The 16,546-nt window shown below is 32.1% G+C and overlaps 1 protein-coding gene across 1 annotated transcript in view; it reads right to left on the bottom strand.

The window, feature by feature from the left end:
- LOC119678196 (kinesin-like protein subito) overlaps positions 1 to 904 on the bottom strand; it is a gene marked incomplete in the record, with an annotated part of 17,482 nt that extends 16,578 nt beyond the window's left edge. The window contains 2 exon segments of the mRNA XM_038089894.1: positions 2 to 107; positions 165 to 904. Of these exon segments, the coding sequence (XP_037945822.1) occupies positions 2 to 107; positions 165 to 603 (545 nt within the window).
- Positions 905 to 16,546: the final 15,642 nt, after the last annotated feature.

Here is a 16,546-nt window from a genome sequence, read left to right as displayed (position 1 = left end):
GCGAGCATTTTGTAATTTAACTGCCGGGTGCGGATTTATATTGGAATTGTATAATGTGAAAATATTCTCAATGGAACGCGGCACAATACCAGGATTAACGTCATCGCCTAAAGAAACAATTATTTTTAAACAAATCATATAATTTTACTTTAATTGAATTTTACCTAATAGTGTAAAAGTCTTTCTGGAACCAGATGTACCATAAGTCAGCACTGTGAAACTTTCCTCCAATTTTATTTTGTCACTTATACACTTATTGTGTACGCCCTTTTGACTATCATTATTATCGAATATCGCGCTGAAGGTAAAATGTTTTTCCATTGCTGCTTTATTGTTACTTGTCGTTGTTTGATCTAAACGTGGGTTCACCACAAGAGTATTTCCCATGCCTGCAATTTTATATGACGATGAAGGAGAATTAACAGGACGCAGTCGTAGATACACCATGGCCCCATCTTCTCCAATAGTACTTGTTTTCGATATGTCACCACTTGCTTTGAATATATTCTTCGGACATGGACGAAATCGCCGATCTATGCTTGGCTCGGGTCCATTAATGAACGAGAGCACATTGCGTTTTGTTCTGTCTTCGTCTCTGGACATTTTTTCTTTATTATAACAAACAAAAACATAAAAAACAATAACACAAAAACACAAAAATACTTTGAAGCACTAAATTTAAGTTTGTTTAAGTATTGTTTATTTCTCCAGGAAAATTAACAAACTTGCTTCCAAACACAATATTGGTTAAAATGGTACTTTTGTCAACAGTTAATCCGGTGTAAATAGCATTCATGCGTTTGCTCAAACCAGGAAGCATTATTAGTGGCTTTAGGGACTTCTATACATTTTTTCAATATAATTTTTCTTACTTTTCTAATATTTTTATTTTCTTTAAAATACTTTTCAAACACTTTTATATGAATCTTAAAAATATTTTTTAAAATAATCACAAAAAGTCACCAAAAATTCAAACTATTAAGAAATAGTTCCTTTTGAGGTAAAATATATGCACAAATGTGCAATAAAAACATACATATTAATATACTGCAGACTTAATATCTCCAATATCACATTCGTACATACATAATGGTTTTTGTAGTGCATCATTTGTTGCAATAAAAAAAATAATATATTCTATTACTCTTTACTCCTATGATATGGGCCTTTCCAGTACAAGAAGATAAAGCAACAAAGTATATCGACAAATTATTTGAGGGATTTCTTTACCATTCACTTCGTTACTAATCCATGTATATTAATTAAATAGACAAATAAAAACAAGAAAGGTAAAAGAAACAGGCGTATAAAAACAATTGTGGGTTGCAATGAGTTTGAACTGAACATCATACCAGTTGTGACTCGATCAAACATTGTTGCATGAGGTTGGGTGGATTTATTATAAATCCACCAGCAAAATAAAGTGGGTATTTCGTTGGTATGAGCGTGGCACTTCTTTGTACTATAGATTCTTTGCTCAGAGTATATCTGAAAGAGATATCAAGTCAATTTATTTGCAATACAAAATCTTTTACATATTAAAATATCTGCATTCTGAAGATTCCTGTCATCACACTCGAATATAATCGAAGACAGATCACATCAAGCAGTCTATTCAAAATTCTCGACATAATACATAATCCACGTATATGAATGTAGTGAAGGTCCTATCAATACTTGTTATATTCTCATAACAATTTATGTTATTTATTTTTTTAATTAAAGTAATTTAATTTCAAGTTGTATTAGATCCAGAATATACCCGACCAGAACAAACTTTTTGTTTCTGAGAACTAGACCTGAATGAACCGCTTAAATGCAAAAACTGTCAGAAGAAGTAAGATTGAAAGCACCTGTGCCTGTCTATATATATAAAAATAACTATATTCTTGTAAATTAATGATTTTTATCTTATCTTAAAAGACTGTAGATTCTCTTACGAAGCTTAAAACAAATACAAAACTAAAAACTCTCTTTCGTTTGAATATCGCGCTTGCATTTTTCTATTGGGGATAAATTTAGGTTCTCTGACAATGGAACACATTTCTAGACTTGACCCGCTTTATATGTTCTTAATTATGCACTCTGAACAAATTCCAATATATTTGTAACTATTTTTGTGATTGTAGTTTATGTATTAAAAATTAATATTTATATAGAAAAAAATTTTTATTTACTTACTAAAAGAAATAATTAAGCAAATGCAATGTTTTTTATAATTATTTTGTTTATAAATTCAATTGAATGTGTGAATCGTATGAAAAATGTGAAAATAATTATTTTATTATCTTTGTGTCAATTAAATTTGTAAAAAAAAAAATAAACATGAAACTGCATAAATGAAATAAAGATTAAAATCTCGATTTCATCAAGCGATTAATTAATTCGATGTAATTAATTATTTCAATTTTGTGTAATTATGTACTTACAATTATTTTATTTATGCATTCCTTAGGTTAAAAACTGATAAGATAAAAAGCTTTCATATATTTATGTAAATTAAACTTAGTGTAAATAAAGAATTTAATATTAATAATGAGTAAACTAATTTAATATACTAATATATAAATATATGTAATAAAATAAAAATTATAAAATAAACTATTTTAAATGTCTGTGAACAAATGCAAATGATATTATTGTGTATTAATATAACTACAATTAAAAAATAAATTATGATTACGAAAAATTAAAAATAATTAGTGTTAATCACTCAAATCTTTGGCAAAAAATATGTCCATAAAACAAAAAAAAAAGTTGTGACAAATTTTTCAATTTATTTAAACGCTTAATATAAACAATTTTATAATTTAATAATTCCTTTAACTTAATTTATTTTAAAATTAATTGCAATGAAACTTCACTACAGATGATAGAAGAAACGACAAGTAACAAAAAACTGAAATGATCAAAAACTAATTGAGTCAGAATGGACTCCATATTTTTACATTTTATATATTGAAATTATGACAAAATATTTTTACAAATATACAATACGTAAATGCATCTATGGCCGGATATTGATGTTTTCTAATTGTGTCAGACTTACCTATATGAATTAAGAAAATAATGTCAAGAACCGTTCATTAGTGCAGACAAGATAATGAACTAACAAGATATTTGTGATAGCTCGATCTACTGGAATCTGTCGGCTTTGGTAACAGTAAATAAAAGAAGACAGCTTAATAAATGTTAAGAAATATATTTAAGCTTTCAAGTTTCATTCGAAATTAAAGTATGCAGAGATATTTTCGAGTACATTTACTGTAAGTGGGCTGATATTGTTCTCAGGGTTTTGATGTTATTTAGCGAAATATCTTCTAACTTTCAAGGTTCCTAATGTTGTTACTGTTCCTGTAGCTTATTTAGATATATATGTAGCAAATAACATGAAATACGAGTATGTGGGTTAGGATGTGGTTAGGTGAAGGATATGTAATACACAAGGGGATTGTTTAGGAACAAGAGTGGATTATGGATGGATTAGATTTTAATTGAAGCTAAACTCAAGACAAGGCGGAGAAACAGCCACTTCAATCAGTCTGAACCAATGATCGATTAGATTCAATATTATGGTGCATAAGAATAATAAGACAGATGTGCGATGGGATATGAAGGAAATGAGGAGAAGCTGCATTTGGACATACATTGGGAATAACCGCATTTATACTTGACAAGTAACTCTTTTGCTATAGCTATAGCTGCAGTTTTGGCTATATCCTGACCTTAATGAAGATTAGAACAATTCTTACTGCACGCTTTTGCCTGCGAATGTTAGACTGACGCATGTTTAGTACTTTGTTGCTATGCACTTGAGGTCTCAAAAGAGAAACTGCATCTGTGTGTGTGGTTATTAATCCATGTTTGTATTCGATCGTTTGATTTCTGTTTGTGTGACGTGTCATGAAGCATCTAAAAGGGTGTTAATACGACACGAAATCTCACATGATTTACTTTGGGATATCTAAAGTAAATACTGTGTACAACTCTACCTCTGTGGGCAAGGTTGTTTTTGGGATACTATACTATAGAAGTAAAATACAGGTAAAGTCAACCTTTCTGATTTCTGTGTATACGTTTTGTAAATAAATCATTTATATATTTAATGTGTAACTTAGATCTGCATTCTGTGTTTACATTTCTGCCTTAATATATCTATTTTATGACCAACACTCTACCCGTACATCTTACGGATTGAAAAGTTGATTTTGGTGTACATTCCAGGTCGACCTATTATTGTGTGGTGTGTTTGTTGTTTTTAATATTAAAAATCCCTTACTCAAGTTTAAAATGTGTTTTATTTTTTTACTTAATCCAAGTCCACAAATGAATAAAAATTTAATTTATCTCCTGTGGACTTCTTTATATAGAGGAAAAAAATAGACAATTAATTTAATTAAATTATTTTGTATATCAAATTTTCAAGTATCATTGAAAAAAGGGCCACAAAAGGGAATATACATTGTAATTGTAAATTATGTGCATTGTGCTTTGTGTAGTTAACAAAATTCATTACACAAAAAATGTTCAATGAAAAAACAAACACTTGAAAAAATAAAAGTTCAACATGAAAGCAACCGCAACCGCAACACAATAAACGAATTATTAACAAATAAAAAAAATAATTAAAAAATTAAAACATAAATTATAATAGAAAAAATAATATTTATTATTTTATGAATAAACATTAAAAATATTGTTTATTTATTATGTGCAATTGTTTGTATGAGGATCCAAAAAAAGGACTTATAAATATAATTTCTCATGTAATTTAAGCGCAAATTTTAAATTACACGAAATCGCCGGGGGCTAGATACGAATTATATGTCTGAGTTAAAGTTAAAATGTCTAGTTATTTTAGTTGCTAGAAAGCATAAAACTCCTTTTTAAATATATTTTTTAACAAGTATATTAAATTCAGATATGTTAACAATGAAATAAATCTGGTGGAAAGCTTCGTGAGCCACAGTGTAAGACTTAAACTCATTGAAACTATCGCTTAGGAATGCAAAATGGACAAATTTTAACAATTGGACCATTAAGATCAATAGTTGAAACTTAATTCCTATGATTAAATGAAATACAGATATTCTAGTACAGATGGCTTAGTATCTAGACAACAAATGTAGCTAAGCGAACATTGGAAATAAATGGTGAGGGAGAGAGGAAGAGAGGATGTTCTTGCTAGGATGATTTTTTCCAGATAAAGGGCCAGTAATTGAGGAGGCTTGTACCTTATATTATTAAATAGGTCGACACAAATTGTATTGGGTGAAATTTATAATGAAAAAGATTATGATTCATGGTAAATTGCGAATATCTTTGCACTAGGGATAACACGAAATTACCATTAATTACAGATATGATGAAGCATATGACAATTGAATTAAGTTTTTCGGAATAGTCTTTATTTACTTATGAATAATACATTGCAGTATCCGTAACAACCCTGTAGTAAGTTTTAACTATGCGTATTATTATTGTTGTATTGTTCTAATCTGATGAAAAACAGGAAATAAATATTAAGAATAGTTAGGAAATTATCTGAAAATTATTTTCTGCTGAATTTTGACTTAATTCTAGAAAATTTGATTCAAAATATTTGCAAAACAGTGCAAAAATATTGAAATATGGTTAGTTACATCATACGAGTATGTATGTATTATATTTTGTATAAAATTGAATATAAAGACTAAATAATTAATAGTTTTAGTCAAAATTTGTGCACTTTTCCTAGTTGTGGGTACATCAATTTCATCGAATGATTGCAATTAAAAAGATTAAAAGCTTTAGTCGGTAAAACCCTTAGCATCCAATTTTATATCAATTAACAACCAAGCACAAATACATATAAAAATTTTACTGTTGATGTAGCTGCTTGGCGCTTTGTAACTGTAACCAATCTAAATGTAAATTCCTGTAATAGACTCACATCCTGTGGATTGTTGTAGTGCTGCTGAATGGGTTTTTTCTTTGATTTAGGCAATGACACGACGCCAGTGTGACCAAAATACAACAAATATGGCAGCACACAGCCAGCCGAAACCAGTGCTACATTTTCCATTTTCTAGCTAGCGAACTATTCATATATTGTGTATGGGTGGTGATATACTCTTCTCTACGCGCGCATATGTATGTGTGTGTGTGTATCTGTGTGTAAATTATTTTACAATATTTTGTTACAGCACGCCAAATGTGGAGGCGTGCGTGTGCTGATGTCTGCAAATAAAAGCACTGTTTGCGGTTCTCTATAACTGAAGTGAGCGCATATGTGTATGTATATGTATATGTATACATCACTGTTAATTCCAATTTGTTAGATGACACCTACCTCTGCGGAGCTGAGTTAGTTATGCTTAACTTCGCTTCGCTCCGCTCTGCTTTGCTCTGCGTCAGTTTGCTTTGCTTTGCTTTGCTTAATTCATTACTCGCCCTCATGTTTGTGGTTTATTAAAGTTTATTTTATTCAATATTTTTGTTGTTATTTTGTTGCTGATTTCGGAGTGCTGTTTGTTAATATGTAAATTGGTAACAGTTATACTCATACGTCCTGTCGTCTTGTTAGCAAATTTAACACTGCCCACCAATCAAATTATCAGTTGAGTTTGTTTATGGGTTCCATTAATTCAGTATGTCTGCTTTGTTGTTGTTTTTGTGCAATACATAGTTGTAGTTGTAGTTGTAGATGTAGTTGAGTTCTGTTTTGTGGTGTTATGTGTACAAATCTACAAGTGTTGATATGATAAAGTATCTCAACTGGCTCATAAATTTAAATTAACACAAAAGAATACATTAGTTGTATTTAAACTTAAATAAATAATTGTGTTACCTGAGTGCGTTCAGACGTGTGTAATGTGCTTACTTTCAGGTGGTTATGTCCTTAAGAGAATATATCAACTTAAGTTAACCAATGTGTTTATTCACTATACTCGTATGTACTTTATTTTGTAATTTTAATCCAAACAATTTGAGATAATGTGTGGAAAAGCATAACTTAGTTGAGTAACCAGCATTTAATGAATTGCCAGCAAGCAATTTTTGTTAAGGATCTTTGAATTTCATATAAATTAATTTGTGATTAGAACCATTTTTTTGTTCAAATTTTGTGGTGAAAGTAATGATTTTGATAAAATTCATTTCTGTAGTCTTTCGTAGAGAAAACAAACTCAATCATAAATACCAAATGAGAGACATGTCGATCTCTAAATAGTGTCAATAAATAGTTTAAATAGTTTAAATAGTTTCTTTCGTCATTAAAAGACACGCCATTATCGGCAAGAAAAAATTTACCTTAATAACTAAATTATGTTTAACATTTCTGTGCTTGTTTAACAAGTACTGAACTAATTGCGAAAATAAGTTAATTGGAATAATCTAATGTAATAGTGTAGAATTGCTTGGATTGTTTGAGAGTGTCAGAGAACACACTAAAATCCGTTAATGCTTGAATTCTTCAAATTTCAAATATTAAAATAAAATATAGAGAACTACAAATTGATTGCAAAATTTAGTTATCTGATATATTTTACTATGATAAAATAAAATTGATTTTAAATTGTTAACAAATTGAAATTGTCTCAAAAGAATTTTCGAATTTTCGAATTTTCCGTGAAAAACTAAAAACTTCCAAATCAAAAATCGCAAGCAAATGATGGTAAAGCGCCGTTGGATTACGTATTTTAATCGCATTAAGTATGCGACGGGCAACATGACGTATGCGCGATTTCAATTCCATTGTTTCAGCGATTGATTGACTCCTGGTTGTTACTTTATTTTTCTTCCACTTTTTCAGTTGCCTTATTTGGTTTGCTTGATGTACGTCTGTTTGCAATCAAAACTCAAACTTCAATTTTGTATACATACGTATACGCCATCATTATTCCGCTAAGCGCTTCTTGAGCTTTCTTGAGCGCCTTGCTATTGTGTGCTATTGTGTCTGTGTATGGGTATGTGCTATCACTGTGAAGTTAACAAGTTGCATTTTCGTTTCGTTCTTTTTTGTTTTTGTTTTTGTTTTTTCGGTTTGGCTTTGTTTTTTGTTTCTGTTTCTGTCTTTCATACTTTTGTGTTTTACGTATTGTTGCATTATTTGCTTGTGGTTTTAAGTCTACATGAATGCATCAGCGTTGCCAAACATGCACGCACACTGGCAAGAGAACCGTGTATGAAACATGTGTCTACTTGCGTCCTTCTGTCCTAGCGTATGCCTTAATGCCACAATAAGTTTTCATTTTGTATTTTCTGTTTGTTTTTATGATTTTGTGTACGTGTGTGTGTGTGTGTGTGTGTGTGATAGTATGTGTGCGATGTGCTCAACAGCGAATTGGTTTTCGTATCTTGTATTTGGGTATTTTGGTTCATAACTGAAAAAAGCACGCAACAACTGCACTCTTTTCGCATGTGTGCGTGTGTATGTATGCGTATTTGCAACTTTAACTGTATTTGCGGTCCTTTTGATTTCAAATTCAAGCCGCAGCAACTTCAAGGAACTTTGCTCATTAATTTGCAATGCATTTCGTTGTTGTTGTGTTGTTGTGTTGTTGTTATTGCAGTTTCTTTCTTTATTGTTGTTTTTGCTGCTGCATGCGGTGTCATTGTTATAGTTGAAACTGAAGTTTTTGTATCTGGCAATGCTGTCAATGTCATACAATAAAAGTTTTAGAATTAAAATTAGAAATTCAAAGAGTGAAACTTTGGAACATTTTCCAATTGGGAGACAATTTCCGTTCTTTACGTTTTATGTCGCTTATTAGTTATTTTTGTTTAGCTGACGTTGTTGATAATTTTCTTAATATTTTTATTTCGCAGCCAGTTTATTGCTATAAACTTACTATAATAAGCAAAATTACGATGTTTTTAATGGTTTTTGGTTTTATCGAAAACAAAATATTTTTAATATAACAAACTATATAATATTTATGGAGGGACTTATGTATTGTATACTTTTGTTACGGGTTAATAAGAGTCTGGATGTGAACTAATTCTTTTCTTTCCAAAGTTAGAGTAAGAATCACTTAGTAATTTTTAAGCCAATAAATATTTAATGTTAATTTTTTTTGTCGAAAGCGACGCGTCTTATGACGATAATAAACTATTAGAAGGGTTCGAATGGTAATGAAATGACAACAACAAAAATTTCAGTTAATTTATTGAAATTTGGCTGACAAAGCAACTATGTTTCGAGTATTGTCAGGTATACTCATCATAGTTCACGTATAATTTGTTGGACTTCAAGTGGCAGACTCACACAAGCATATAGTATTCAAATTAGCTCAACTAATAACTAAAAAACAAACCGCCGTTGCTCCAGATTAATATTAGCGATGTTGTTAACCTGTAATAACGAATTATATTTGGTTACGATATTATGGATATCTAAAAATTGCTACCAAATTAGATCTGCCGCATCTTCTTTATTCAAGACATATTACCTGCCCAAAGTTGGCTTGGAGATTGCGCCTTGTCCGTTACATTAGTAGATTGCGTTGCTTGTGATATTGCCGCACAACCAGTCATTAGACGTTTACTTTTTAACCATATACCACTATAGTTTCTTTTTGTCAAGTTTTTATAAAACAGAAGTCAATTTATTCCACTCCTACCTCAAGAATGTAGTAGATATTGTCTGTAATGATGACTATCTTTAGCTACTACAAGGCGTTACCGATAGAAGTTACCTTCTTTCAAAAAAGATGAGTACTGCTAGTTTAACCTGCTAGGCCGTTGATTTGCAGTCTAACAAATAAATGAGTGAATGTCAGAACGTCAAACTTATTTCTTAAATAAATTTTTTAATTAAATCAATTTGAAACCATATAAGAAGTATAACCTTATATCTTAAGGTTTTAAGCTTTTTGTTAAATTTCTGTTAAAATTCTTACCACCAATTGTCTTAAAGTTAACGGACTGCAAAACAGAGTAGTGAATGGCACTTTATATGTATACAAGGAGCTATTAAGCATATTATGAGCACTATGTAAAGGTACATGTGAGTCATCACAGTGTAGACACTATAAGAGATACTTGCATAATAGTGCAACTATGAGACAGGACACTAAGAAATCGTTTTCACTTCCACAGACTCATATTGGTTCATTGTAACATTAAAAAAAAACAGAATTTGTCTGTATTAATTTTTTTTATATTTTAATCAAAAACGGAATTATATACAAAGCGTGTGAAATTGAAATGAAAAAATGATTTGGATAAGTTCAGACTAGCAACTGTCACAAATACATATAAAATTGATTAAAGTCTATTTGCATACCGTTCAGCCGAAATAAATAGCCGCAGGAACCTAACCATTCACTTTGTGTCCTCATGAAACCTCGTGAACAAGTTTCGCATTTAGTGAGGTTCAGAGCAACACACACCCGCTCAGCCACCAGCAGCAAATATTCATAGTTGACGCCCCTCGCAGATAGTCCCGTGTTTAACGGTGCATTAAGAGTAAATTTTGTATTCCTAGTAGCTTAATTTAGCGCCTTTTATGTATTTTCATATTAAATAGAGAAATAAAGTAAATCCCACAGGATAAATTCCGACGCTGTCACACATCGCATCATTGCGTGCGAGATACAAATGGACACATATGGTATGTATGTAACATAATCCATGTATACTCGTATATATATGTCTGTATGAACAGATATTTGAGCTAAAACGCGGGCACGGAAAGGTGCAAATAATGTTAAATGCACTACAAATCGTTTGAAAGCATTTACCTCTAGGCAACAATTGCGGTATGATGCATTTCCTAGAGGGGTGTACATTTTTATAAACATGTGCCCCAGAGTTGTGTGACTATATATATGCTTCCGGAAGCTATAGGCACTGATGCTAAAACAAATCCATTGTAGGTTACTAGTTAATGATGTTGACCTAACGTGAGAAATGAAAACCAAAAAAGGGTTTGGTACATAAAGCACTGATTAAATAATTGGAAGAGATAGTTAGTAGTGCAAAGTCCTAAACTTATTCGATTGCTAAAAGCTTTACAATGTAGCAATGTGATTTTATGATTTTGTACTGGGTGCACTCATATCTATTGATATGTACGTAAATTTATCCTTTTCTGTGTGCCTATTTACTGACTGGAGTCGTATGACTGCGCTTCCGTTTATGCAATTAAGGACCTGGTAAGTTGGCATTAAATTGTATCTGCCCATATGCCAGAGAAATGCGTTTCAAATGCAACAATCCACCAACGAACAAACGAACTATAAATTTTTTAATTTTTTAATTTTTAAATCATTTTCAGTTTCCTTTGTTGTTTTTCGCAATAACCAAAATTTCATTTACCAGGACTAAGCCACGTTGCAATTTGGTTGGCAAGCGAAATGCTAATGACTCCCCCGTCACACAAATTTTATGCAGAAAAGTCTTATGAAAATCTAACATTAAGCAAACTTCTGAGAAATGAGCTACAGGAAGAAGTGTCCAATAAGTTAGCAATTTAGCTGAAGTACATTGCCTTTTGCAAACTCTTAACGTTTGAAGAAGAGAAGAACGAGGACATAAGACAAACAGACGAACAGACGAAAGAACCAAATGAAATACGTTGCCTGAACTTTTGTGGGTTTTAGCGTAAATTTTAGTATATTTTCCACTAAAAGAAATGAAAAATACCGAGAAAATATGTGTTTTGAGCAGAAGAAAACGGATGGGGGAAAGTGAATGGTTGTAGTCTTATGTATTGAACGCGAAGGAAATAAATTAACAAGAATCCGGGCAGACGCAAATAGTGTCAATGTTGCTAGCGGCACCGCTGTGTCAGGCTGCACTATCCTTTGAGCCCGGCACTCGCTAAAGGCTTTCATTAAAACGTCCCTTCAATGTCTAATTGTCGAAAATAGCAGAACCGGAAACATTTTTATGTGAACATTCGAGCGCATGTGTTGGCATAGGGAGCAGCAGGACATTTTTGTGTAAAAGTCAACGACGAAAATAGCAACGGGAACAGAAAAAGCAATCATGTTGACCTGCGTTGATTACTGTCAAGGTAACATTAAGCATTGAGGGCACTATAGGGAGTGACAGTGACACGCAGTAGTGTTTTTGTGCCTACTGAATTGATAGTCAACTATTTTTGAATAATCAAACCTCATGTTTATTTGGCAGTGAAGAGATCCCTATAAATATGTAAATATTTCTTAAAGTTATTGAAAACTATGATAATCCTTCTCCTCTTTATTTTGTTCAATATACTATTTCTATATATACTTCATCTAAAGTAAGATGGCATTATATAAAAATTTCAGTAACATGTCATGAAGCATAACAAATTAAATAGTCCGTAGCAGATCTCAATATCCAACATTAAAGAGATCCCATTAATTTTCTATTGAACTAACATTGTCGACTTCAACCATTCAATGATTTTAATATCGAAATTTAATAAATTTCTTCTGAATATTGAACTAAAAGCTGAACTTAAACTTAAACACAGTTTTCTTATCCTCAATGCTAGAACTTAGGAGTTATTACAACCTAAAATCGTCTTGGTTTTATAAATTGTGCAAATTTTGTAACTTTCGTCTAAAATATTTGCTGGCAACTTAAATCGCCGTTACCACAATCAACTGCACTGTACACCCACGAACATACACATAGGGCAACGATATAGAACGATATGGAACGACTCCAAGACAAGTTTCCCGCACATCAATTCCCACTTCGGCAGTTAATACTTTTATTCCATTCCGGAGCTATTGTGCAAGCATGAAGCGTACAAGTTGTGATTAAGTGTGCACTTGTGTGCAACTTTTGCATCTTAACTAACGTATGGTTCTCCCCAAAGCGACTTACGGCATCCTGGCAGCTTCTGCGGTAATGCGTCCGTGCATGTGGCGCAATGTTGTCATCGTTAGAAGCATCTAACCACAGCAATGCAGATGTATAACAAAAGCGAGTCAAGCACCACAGCCAAGCAGCTTGACGTGCAAAATATCGCAGTGGCTGCCATGGCCGAGATAAGATGTCAATGCAAAATGCATTGCTGACGCTTGTGCTAGTGCTAGGAAGCAGAAGGTATCTGTTGGTTGTTCCAGTTTGCACAGCTACTAAACTCTATTAATCGTTGGCATTAATGTTTTCTCCGTCATCGCCGTTGTTGTTTGCTGGTATTTTGACCATTTTTCGTTGACTTAATTACAAAAGTTTGCTGCATTCTCCTAATGCCAGCGCTTGTGTCTTCCAATGACAGAATTAAAAAACTCCAACAAAACAACACCGAAATTAATGAAAAATAAATAATCATAAAAAAGTTTAAACGGTATTTTCCTTTTAAGTCGGTGAATCCAGGACGAGGAATGCATTTTATTGGCTAAATGATGCTTTGAAATATTTTCACTTAAATTTTGTCTGAGAACTGAGAACCGAAACCCGAAAAACTTAGCAAAGTAAATTCAAGCTAGAAAAACAAAATTTGTACTTAGTAATATTCAGATAGAAGTTCAGATTTTAAGAAAACTGCTATATGAGTTCTATGGTCTAGTATTTTTAATGTGCTTGATTGAGTAGAGGAATTGTTACGGAAAGCGTTATTAAAAATTCCCATAAGAAACAGAGTTTTCAGTGAAAAAATCTAACTAAAGTGAAATAAACCAAACTCGTTCCTTTTCACATCAATCTTTCTTACTCATACGACTGTCTCAAAATTAGAATTTGCTGAAGGGACTAACAAAATTGGAAAAACAACTCTGATTAAAAAATTTCTGTATATATTTGGCGGGTGGTAATGGTGAATGTACATAGAATAGAATAGAATTTTTATTACTAACTAACGGTGAGACTATAAGACAGATTTCCAAGTTCTGCAGTTATTATTGTCTGGTTAAAGGAGGAAAAATGACACCAGTCAGCAATTGGATTTCACTTGTTCAAAAATCGTTACTAGCTACCCCGTGCAGATGTTTAAAGAGATCTTATCCCGAAATTTCCACTTGCAAGTTATTACACGATATTAAAATACAGCAACAGAACGAGCAGGGATTTAAGTCTTCAACTTAATATTTGTAATGTTGTGTGCGGCTACAACGACAGGGCTATACATCTTCTGGTTACGAAAGTAACGTAACGCAAGTGTGGATTTCGATCAAGCTTTCATACGTTATAGATTGTATAATTTCTATAGTTTTTAGTAGTAATGTTAAAGTTTAAACACGGTTCTTAAGTGAGAAATACAACAACATTCAACAATCTTAACGAGACATCTTACAGCACTGGAAACTTTGAAATAATATTCGATGACTTTTCGTCATATAGCTGCCAATAGTTCGGATGGTCGGATGGTTTTCAAAGCTTCATGAGTTTGATAATTGTCCATTTAAACATTACTCTAAACATAGATGAACAAATTCTAACACAACAAAGCCAAAATATAAGCTTCTATATATGCTTTCATATATCTTTATAATAACTTCCATTTCCATAAATATAATTTGATGCCAAAAATATTGGTATTTTTGTGGCAATGGCGATTAGAAATGTTGTAGTCACGCTTTTCTCATTTTTAAAAAAGTGTAGGTCTGGCATACCTTCAGACCAACTTCCCCATCCCATATAGTGAATTATAGTAATGTGTTAGTGTTTTGGCAGTAACTGGTTGCCTTTCATTGGCTTATTCTCCCAGATACTACAATTTTGTTTTTTATCAAACCCAGCAAGTGAAATATGAGACTCCTGATTGAAGAAAATTCTACGTGCAATGTAGTAGGTACATTTTTGTAGGTCTCTGTTTTTGTACCAAGCATCCATAATTTTGGAAGGAGGTTAAACATAATAGGAAGTCTATATCTAACTGCATTACTTGCGGTTAACAAAACAATCTTTAACACTTGACTAGACCACAAGTGCTCCTAATGCCATATGATATAGTTTGGCATCAATAGGTTTATATGTGGCTTACGATTAACTGGATTAGCCTGACCAAACCAAACGTGTTTTAAAGCACTTTTCATACACTTTTCACACTATTCAAGTTTTTGGAACTGCGCTTAAAATAACATATAAACACAGACATGTTTTTTGCCAACGAAATAATGTTTTTATAAAAAAGGCTTTTCTAATACTTTACTTGCAAAAAATGATATAATAAACTAAATTAACAAGTTGTTTAATAAATTAAAAAATAATCTATGTTTTTAGTCATATTTAATTACAATCCAAATTTTTCAGGTTAGTCTTAAAACCTTCTCTAACCTTCTCTCAGCAAAGGACGATTCCACTTTAATTCACAACAACAAACATAATTTTTCCCTGCGCTTTTATAAGGATAATTTGCAGTGTATTTTCGTCAGTTTTTTTTGTTACTTCGCTGGAAGCGATCCCGCTGAGTCCACTGTCAAGTCTAATAAAAATTTATAGTTGACGGAATTTAATAAACTTAAGCAAATTCAATTAAAAAGTTTATGCCGCAAGGATTTCGCTTTGTGTTAAGCGTTAGAGTCGGCACAGTTCGTTCCTTTTTTGCAGTTGCACAACAGTTTTAGGTAACTGCTTTGCATTTCACTTAACACATTCACATTCACATACACATTCACATTAAACTCACGTACACATGCACACGCGTACATATATTACACATACACAAGTCTAAGTCTCAAGTTACTTTCTCATGGAATAAAAATATATCTATAGAATTACGTACTTAAATACGTTGGGTTACGAGTGGGTATGTGTGGTCCTGGCGAAGGCTGCCACTGCACTCGTCGCTCACAGTTGTCATTGCTGGATTCCTGGCTGGATTGTTGGATTGTTGGATTGCTGGAGTTGCAGGTATACTTGTCGCAATCACTGAAGCATTTAATGACCAAGTTCCAGGCAACTTTTCAATTTCTTTTTCCATTCACTTTAAAAGAGACAAAACCCAAAATAAAACTGAGTAAAGCTGAAGGGAATAGTGAATCCTTTTCCATTCTGCCATTTTGCCATCCTGCGATTCTGCCATTTTCGTTTTCATTTTGGCAATGTAAAAATGGTTTCAATCGCAGCTGCTCACATTCAAATTAAATCCTTCTGGCTGTGGCAAGTGTCTGTTGTTAATCTTAGAGAGTTGAAATTAAATATTCCATTGAAATTGCAACATTTTTATTTGAAGAAGAAAATTAAAAACTAAAATTAAAAAGAATTATGAAGGCGAGAAAAATTGCTTCCACATGCTTGACACTGAAATGTGATTCTACTTTTAATTTGATGCTCAACAGGCTTAAGTCGGAAATTCTATTTATATTAGATTACGAATACGTCTCAGAGAGAGAAGTAAATATGATAAGTAGTTAATATTTGACAATTCCATAATTTCACTTAACCACAGAAAAAGGTTTTGGAGTGTGGCCTAGACCATAGCAAAAACTCATCCCCATAACAATTTCACTCAACCCTAGAAAAATATTTTTGAATACATCCCAGCTTATACCAATTGTATATGTTCGATTAATGAAGATATTAGAATTCTAGGCGAGATAGAGGAATATGGAGCAAGATTGTAGAGAACTTCAAAACTCATCACAGATTGTAGCATACAGTAATGTTGATTACATATGCC

Source organism: Teleopsis dalmanni, chromosome 2, assembly GCF_002237135.1.
Source record: "Teleopsis dalmanni isolate 2A chromosome 2, ASM223713v2, whole genome shotgun sequence".
Taxonomy (NCBI): domain Eukaryota; kingdom Metazoa; phylum Arthropoda; class Insecta; order Diptera; family Diopsidae; genus Teleopsis; species Teleopsis dalmanni.
Note: the sequence above shows the minus strand (reverse complement) of the source record. Positions and strands in the feature narration are given on the sequence as shown.